General features: G+C 42.4%; 1 protein-coding gene across 5 annotated transcripts in view; it reads left to right on the forward strand.

Moving 5' to 3' along the window:
• setd5 (SET domain containing 5) overlaps window positions 1–3278 on the forward strand; it is a 30604-nt gene extending 27326 nt beyond the window's left edge. For all 5 annotated transcript variants that reach the window (XM_017697881.2, XM_017697882.2, XM_017697885.2 and 2 more), the window contains one exon: window positions 535–3278. In XM_017697881.2, the coding sequence (XP_017553370.1) occupies window positions 535–1113 (579 nt within the window). In that variant the 3' untranslated portion in view covers window positions 1114–3278. The remainder of the gene's footprint in view (window positions 1–534) is intronic.
• The last annotated feature ends 5715 nt before the right edge of the window (window positions 3279–8993 follow it).

An 8993-nucleotide genomic window follows, 5' to 3' on the forward strand; every position in this document is an offset into this window, starting at 1 on the left:
TGGAAGTGATTGGGAACGAAGTCACTCAGCCACGAAGTAATAGACCACATAAAATGACAGAGCAGGGTCAGCAGATGCTGAGATGGTCGAGCAGCTGCATCCAAGCCTTACATCACCAAGTGCAATGCAAAGCGTCGAATGCAGTGGTGTAAAGCTCACCGCCACTGGACTCTAGAGCAGTGGAGATATGTTCTTTGGAGTGACAATTCACTCTTCTCCATCTGGCAATCTGATGGACGTGTCTGGGTTTCACGGTTACTAGGAGGATGGTACTTGTCTGACTGCATTGTGCCAAAGTTGTAGAGTTTGCTGGAGGGGGGACTATGGTGTGGGTTTGTTTTTCAGGAGTAGGATTTCGCCCCTTAGTTCCAGTGAAAGGAACTCAATGCAGACCAAGAGATTTTGGACAATTTCATGCTCCCAACTTTATTAACCACTGTATTGCTGTTGTTTTTAGTAATGAGTGAAAAAAGATTTCATTTTCTGTGTCTATTTATATTTGAGGTTGATGTTTGATCTTCTGGTATTCTACAGGTGCCACCTCACCTCTCAGAACCCCATCAACATCTGGAAAGCCCCGCCTACCACCAGCAGGCCTCCTCTTCCCCTTTCCGTCCTACCTTCAGCACCTCCTCTTCACCCTCATCTTCATCAGTGGTTCAGAGCTACCATCAGTCACGTCTGGGCACACCCACTCCTCTACCCCAGGATGCACTCTCATCAGCACCTCCTCCTTCAGTGGACTCCAGGCAGACAGGGGGCACTCAGCACCACCACAGCAGCAGTGGAGGGGGTATGATGGACATGGTGCAACTCTACTCTGGCAACCATGTCAAAGCCAGCCTTTTGAACAGCACTCTTTCAGGGTCTGTGAGCATGTCCTCCAGAGGCCAAGGGCACCCCAAAACAGACAGCAGCATTGCCCTTTGCAGTCAGCCTTTACATGGATCCAGACTGACCCAGCCGGCTACAGTGCGGAGCCCGGGGCAGGCGGTGCTGCAGGCCAGCTCTAGGCTTCTCTCAGCCTCCGGAGCACAGCACTACCCACAGCGGCATTTACAACAGCCCCCTATGCAGGGTTCAGGAGTACGGACACAGTCTGGGACCTACTAGGGCCCTTAGTGTGTTTGTGTGAGTGTGTGAGATGGGGTGTGTGTGTGTGTGCTTGCTTGTGTGTGTATGGGTATGTGTTTGTCAACATCCTCACCTCTGAACCTGTGGAAAAACTCTGGGTTAGGGGAGGGGACTAGATGTACAGATGTGAGGAGTATGGACTCCACTTATTGTAATGATCGTTTCCTTTCTTTCTTTCTCTTCTTTCCTTTTTTTTTTTTTTTTTTTTTTTTTGTTTCCCTCTTCCACCAAAAAATGCATATCTGCATTCTACATGTAGTCTAATGTGGACTTCATTTATAATCTTGGAATCAGTGGAAATTAAACATTACCTAGAAGTTTGAGAGGAAAGAATCAAGAATTAAATCATGTGTAATTTTAAATTTGCCAATACGCTTTGAAGATATGTACAGATTTAATGTGCAGAGTAGATGGCAAATTGAATCTGGTACCTGTGCTCAAATAAAAACTAAATAAATCACCACTGATATTCTGGAACCAGATTCAGTTCGGTTCAACTGGCTGAGAGCATTTGGTGCTTTTTTTTCCCTTTTTAATCAAAATCAAATCAGACCACAAGACTTTTTGCTGACAGAATTTTTACTCCAAGCAAAGAGTTTGTTAGCTTCATCCATGATAGCCATGTAGATGAAATTCATTTACATAGCCCCTATTCCTCTTAATCATTCCATTCAGTTTTTCAGTCAACTTGTCAATCACTAGTTTTCTAGGAGAAACAAGGGGGTCAGGATTGACCCCTGGTAGTTCTCTGTTAAAATCTCATTAAATAATTCTTCGGGATTTTCTTTTTCATTTTTGTTGGTGGTTTCTCCACATCTGTAGACTCACTCTGTAATACTTGACAACCACAGATCTTATGGTGCTGCAGTTAGCTCAGTTTTTGTTTTGAGTTGATTTTAGGGTTATTTGAAACCCGGTGTCATGTTTTCCACTATTAGCCTGTTCTGAGGTATAGTTGTCATATGGGACTGGTTATTTTCATTTTTTTAAAATGGGGTTCTGGTAATTGTTGCGAAAACATTGGTGACTAGGAATGCACAGAACTGTTTTGAAAAGTAAGCTGCAGAAATATTGTTTTTACTCCGTTATAGGATTTGTTCCCCTTACAGTTTTTGAATCTGGTAGGATTTTCTTTTATTTTCATATTGCTGAGAATTTATTTTTCTCTCCCTTTGACCAATCCTTGCATTCCATACGCCACTCAAGGAAGGAGAGGAGCTGTGGCTGAATGGTTTGATTAGGAGAAAAAAAAAATGAAAAGATAGCTGCTGAGGTCTCATTCTAAGTATTTTTAATGCAAAGTGCTGCTTTCAGAAGTGTCTGTTTTCTGACAGAATGCTGTACTTTTGTCTGTCGTCCGATATTCATTGCACACAGTGAGGTCACCAAGTTGTGCCATGATGACCGCCGGAGTAGAACTGAGTATCGTGCAAAATGAATCTGATGTCTCTGTTACATCCTGGGAGCTGTAGTCATTGTCTTGATAGTCTGTTGGGTTGACCTAAGATGGACTAAATCTACAGTTACCTGGAAATGAACAGAGAAGGGTTTTTGTTTATTTTTCCTCCCTTGGTCAAAAGGACCGTGCAGAGATCATTTTATCACCTGGGACATGTTTTGACCATTTGACCTTCTGTCAAGAGTTCCCCCCTCTCCATTTATGAAAAGACACAAGGGTACTCACTGATTTAACATGAATGTTTGTCTTTCACAGAAGACTTCAGAAGATTAAAAAAAAGACTCCGTGACCCGAAATTTACCAGCACCTTAATTACAGAGGAAAAAATGTTAACAACCAAGTAAACATTTATGTATGATCATGTGTACTTGCATAAAAATGTGTTATATACTGTTCCAAGAAAAAATATAGTACACTAAATTTGCCGCATGATATTTCCTTTTTGGGTTGGTGTTGAAAGTGTGCAGTTGGAACTTGGAGTCAAGGGTTTGCTTAAAAACTCTTTACTTTGAGGTCTCAGATGGGGAAAAAACTGGACACTTTTTAAAGGAAACATTTAAAAACCTCTGTTTTATTGTATTTTATTTTTTACACAAAGCATAGTTTGGATCCCTCCCCCCTCTTCCAAGACAGAAAGCAAAAGAGATGTAATGCATTTTGATAATAAAATACTCATGACGATGTATTTTGAAAATGGCCGTAGTTTTAATGGAAGAGAGAGTACAGTATGTAGTGGACAGTCAGGGTCACAGATGTGGTCTAACAAAACCGATGAATGAGTGCCCTGACATTCGGTCAAAATATTTCACCTCATCTGTACACAGGTGGTCATGTTATATTTGGAGGAAAAGGCCATAAATAAGCTAAAGCTTGCAAAAGCAGAACTAGACAATATGAAATACACTACACATTAATGACTCATCCAGCTTTTAATATTTAATTTATGAAATTGTGATTCCACAGACTCTTACCTGTAATTCTTTTAAGAGAGTGAAAGTAAGAGTTACTTAACTGGCATTTTTATTCTACATATTAATGGGTGACAGAGGAAACAGCTGACTGAGGAGAATGGAACCTGCTGTTTCTTTTCCATGTTGTGTGAAGGCAGACGTCACCAAATCCAGCTGTAGGCACGGCACTCCACTGCTGTATTGTCTCGATACACCACACGGTAACCACATGCTATGGGCACACGCTTGCACTTGTTTGGCCAGGAGGTGGGCTTTGTGGGTCTAGCAAGGGATGATGAAGAGGTGAGTTTAGAGATTCGCTGTGAAACTATATATTTTCTTTACTTATTAACTTTAAACCTTAAGTTTCATGCCATTGGTGTGGTTCTATGTACCAAAAATGGCCATAATTAACATATATAAATGGGTATGTAAATGTGATGTAAACATCACAAACAATCAATTTAAAATTACAGTACAATGGGTTGCACTGAAGAGCTCAGTGATTTTAAACGTGGTGCTGTCATAAACTGCAACTTTTGCCTGAAGTCAGTTTGTGAAATTTCTGCGCTGTTAATCTGCCTCGTCAACTATTAGTGTTGTGAAATGGAAGTGTCCAGGTGCAATAACAACACTATAAAGAGGTAGACCATGTAAACTTGCAGAACGGAGCTGCCAAGTGCTGAAACGTATGAAAAATGCCTGTCCTCTGTTGCGTCACCCACTACAGTTCCAAAATTCCTCTGCATTCAACTTGCAACAGCTTCATGAAATGGGTTTCCAGGGTTCCATAGGTTTGTAATGGGATGTCCAACAAGCTAATTTAAGCATACTTTGCCATATAATGCACCTTCCTACATGCTGCTCATTTTTCACAGAACTACGACTTTATCACAGATAGATGTATAGTACATGTGGTGCTCAGGAAGGTAGATGTTGCGCTGCGTGGGGAAAAACTAGTATTTGGTCCTACAGCACTCACATACCCATATGATTTTTTTAAAATTGTATATATATATATTACCGTAGATGGTAGGACTAGGAACCACCCTGGGCTGTGTGGTGTTTGTTCAGAGAGGGAGAAGAGACGAGTGAGATGTGAGCGTAGTCGGAGTGTGAGAATATGTAGAGTGGCTGTGTGGCCGACAACAGTGGGAAAGTAAAGCATCACAACTCGGGCAAAAGCTGTGCCTCTTTTACAGGGTGATCATATGACCATGTGTGATGCAAACCCAAAACTCACTTCTCTTGTAGTAATTTTATTACTGATTAGACTTTTTTTTTTAAGTATACATCCCTCTGATAAACTAATCAAATCGGTTTAGGTTTAGGCACCACTTTTCTAATGTAAGCACAGTCATTACGGCATGTTTATTGTGTTGTTACTTACGGAAAGCAGACATAGCCGGACTTGTGACAGTAGCACTTGTCACATCCTCTGTAGAAGGTCTGGCCATCTTCAAAAACCCTGTCATTATGAGTGCACAGGCCTGGGTGATCAAAAAGAAAGAAGGGATGTAGTGATGAGATGGGTTTTTTTTGTTGAAGACTGCGGAGGCTTCACCACCAGAGGGCGCTGTTGTCACAGCTGAAGGTCTGAGCTGCCAGAAGCTCTGCATTAACATGCAGTGGAGGGGCTGTGCTTAGTGTGCTGCAATGAGACATACTCAAATCGTTTTCCATTATGGGCCTTTATTCCCATGTTTTATGCTAATGTCTTCAGCTGAGGAGCTGTGCAATTACCTCTAAATATCTGACAGCCGTTTTGAATAGGGTAATAGTACAAAGCTGTTAAAGCAAACGTCGGATGAACCCCCGCCCCCCCCCCCCCCCCTCCCCTTACTCCAAATGTAAGACATGTTTGCTTCTTTAGTTTAGTTTGGAGCTACAAGGCTAAAGTAGATAACAAGAGATGGAAGCCTGTCACCAAGTGTGCAAATTGTATAACTGCATATTGCGTCAAGCTCATATCCCACGTAGACCTGCTTTTGTAGCTCTTGACACCGTGTGACATGTTAAGTAGCCGAAAGCATTTTGCAAAGCTAAAAACAAGTAGCATATTTCATGATATTTAAATTATATCCAGACTTTCTTCAAGCAAGTGACGACTTAGGCTATGTAGGCCATACGATGCTTATTGGTAGGGCTGTTCCGATTCCAAGTGATGGGAATCGATGGGATGGATTCCACAATTTCGATTCCATAAACCGAGACATAGAGGTTCTCAGTACTAGTACTGGAGGCCCAGTGACCTGAACGTTTTAGCTTTTAGTACTTTACAATACACATTTCATTGCACTTTAGCAAGGAAAATCACTGTGTCGAATCGACTCCCGATTCCTGAATAAATCTATTTTTTTTGGGATCCACTTCCAGTCTAATTGCTGTACATGAACTTCCAGTACTTGAGACCTTGCTAGACCCTGTTGTTTTGGATGCTGCTACGCCGATGACCACCAAAACCAGCAGGGAAGCTTTAGCTCCAGTTCAAACTTCAAGCACCAAATTTGTTTTGGTTAGTCAACTACATTTGGGTTAAGGGATAAAAATCGTAAATTTGTTCTCCTTATTGAATTTCTTCTTTAAGCACATCTGTGCCTTGTCATACCTGTGTGACGGTAAATGGCGGCCTGCGTGCCACTGAATTTCCAGGTGAAGCTGAGATTCAAGCAGACAATCCACAGCAGCACATTGACGATGTACAGACTCTTCTGTGAGGCCATCCTGGTGTTAACTTACACTCAACTGGAAGACTCAGCGATACTAACAGTATCAAACAGCCTAAATCACGACTCCAAAAGGAAATTACTAACTGTGGCTTCTCTAAAATGCTCCGTGTTGCTTGAAAGTGCGGGAGGTTCTCTGAGGCGGTCAAGCAGGTCCGCCGGACATGGCTGATGTCGGGGCAGCAGGTGAACAGGTGAGCCCTCACGAGCGATGCGGAACAGCCAGAAACTGAATCATAGAGCAGCTTTCTCTCTGTTAGCAGATGGTGAGTGCTGGACCTGTCAGTGTGGGCAAGTCTTTCTGCTTTCTCTCTTTCCTCTCACTGCCCCCACACTCTCCCGGTCTCTGCCTCGGCCGGGTTTTTATAAGCTCAGTAACAGCTGCGCCAAAAAGGAAAGCAAGAGAAGATGTCGGCGAAAAACATCCCAGTTCCTTTGCAGCTTCGGTCTTGTTTGTTATTCCAGCTTTTTCTCCCAAACCTTTCTTTCCAAGCGGCCCTTTGGTCTTCCCCAGCCGTCTTCTCCTGGCTGGCTGGCTCACCGTTACCTGCGTCTGCGTTTGCTTTGGTTTGGCCTGGCTTCGGCTCGTATCGTCTGACCACGGGTTTTGGGTTTTTGGCCGAATGAAAAGTTCCATTAAATATTTTGACGTTAAGCCCCCTCTCCACTGGTTAAGACATGCGAAAACCATGTTTTCGGAATGCAGTTTTGGAATCTCAGGTGGTGAAATGGAATGCTGTGGTGCTCTGGAATATTCTGTGATGTTTTCTGAGTTTTGTAATCTGCGTTCAACTATTTGGGTGACTTTACACTGACCAGCCACATCAAAGCCCAAGCTGTCCACCAAAGGCAGACCCAGCGTGGAGGTCAGTCGTGTCTCTGAGAGATTGATGAGGGGGTGGGACACAAGCCTAGCTTGTCAACCAGTCAGGCCATGTTTCTGACTCTGGAGAGCCTGGGAACATTCTGTAGCAGCACTGTTGCACTGAGCAAGTGATGATTTTGCCTTTCTGCCTCTATTCCTCATGCACACAACACACTCACTCCAAAAGTACAAACCCTGGAGCATCAGCCAGTTATGCAAGCTGTGATTTATACCTGTTAATGTGTGCAGGCTAATTTAGAGAGTGTTAGAGCCCCTCAGAGCCAGTCGAAATGCTATTTACTCGCAGTTGGAGGCCTCCACTGTACACAAATTTCATTTCTGATTATGAGTAACTAAGTCCTGCAAACCACTTCTGCCACTGCATATTTATATGCCCAGTGGTCAAGCTATAAAACATTTCTTGGAGATGGTGGGATCAAATAATCAAGAGGTGGGCCTTCTGCTTTTTAAGACTACTGGTATATTGACTTTAAAGATAAACAGCTCAGTACATTTTGAATATCCAAGCCAAATTGCTATGTAAAGCTCAAATGTGGAAGGGATCAAAGCATTGATAGCATATTATTTAGGTGGTGTCATATGATGATATTAATCCGAAGGGAATGTAAAGAGGGCATGGCTGTTTTCCAAAGGATTAGTTTTTCAAAGAAAACTGTAGGAATATTTTATCTCCAAATTTCAGTCTTAGTTATTAGCCTCCTACAATCAGAGTAATTCAAAACACGTTCAAAGATGTTGAGGTTTGGCCTCTGTGGTGGACAGCCCTTTGTCTTTGTTTGATTCGCAAATTTCCGTTTCTCAGTAATGACTTCTTGACAGCTACACATCCTTTCAGACTCAGTGTCTTCTCACAGTGGAAAGTTGGACAGAAACACCTGTGGATTGTTTCAGATCTGCAGTAAGAGTGGAGCTTGATTTTCTCCTCTCTCTCAGAGATGAAAGATGTAAGTGCTGTTTATCTGATGAGGACAGTTTTGGTGCTCTGCCAAGTCTTGCATGGTTGTTAGGAGTCACATTTTCTCTTAATCTTTTGATACTTTTTTTGAACTTCATTTTTGGAAACTTACTAATTACACAAGTGGGTTATCTTATATCAAATCTCAGAAATATTTCTCAGAAATGAATATCTTGTACTTAACAGCTATATTTAAAGGGTGACAGAAGAAGTGTCAAAACAGCAACAAATTGCTCAAAAGGTGTTTATCATTCAAAGAGCGAAGTTGAGAGGTTGTAGTCAAATAGCTATGGAGCTCAACCAGCTGGTTTACTAAGTTGGAGAACAGAATGTAATACTACTGAGAATAAATGTAGTACTTGATTTCAGTCTCTTACAGTGGCCTAGATAAAGTGTGGTCTGCAAGGCTTGCGCTGGTCAGCATGTCGTGTTCCTGAGACGGAAAATAAACAGCTCAGTCACCAGACCAGAGCAATGGAGAGGACATTAAAAGCTTGGCGGTTCTGTGTGAGTGAGACAGACATGATCATGTCTGCTGTCTGGGATGTTGTTGCTGTGCTGTGCTTTTAAAACCAATGCATTGTCAGTACCGAATGAAATGATTCCATAGGAGAAGGAGACCTGGGATCGGAAATCCTTGTCCTGGTGACCCCATGCTACCCATGTTTTCATGCTTTGTCTCATCTAGTACACCTGATTTAACTGATTAACAAGCATCTTCATGGGCTGTGTCAGGTGTGTAGAGTAGAGGCAACGCAAACACTTCTGGAATGGTCACCAGGACTGGGATTAGGAACATCTGGAGTAGACTAAACCTAAGTTTTCTAAGTGACTGTTTTAACTGTACTATGCATGTGCTACTATCATGCTATACAGTTCAAAT

Source organism: Pygocentrus nattereri, chromosome 26, assembly GCF_015220715.1.
Source record: "Pygocentrus nattereri isolate fPygNat1 chromosome 26, fPygNat1.pri, whole genome shotgun sequence".
Taxonomy (NCBI): Eukaryota; Metazoa; Chordata; class Actinopteri; order Characiformes; family Serrasalmidae; genus Pygocentrus; species Pygocentrus nattereri.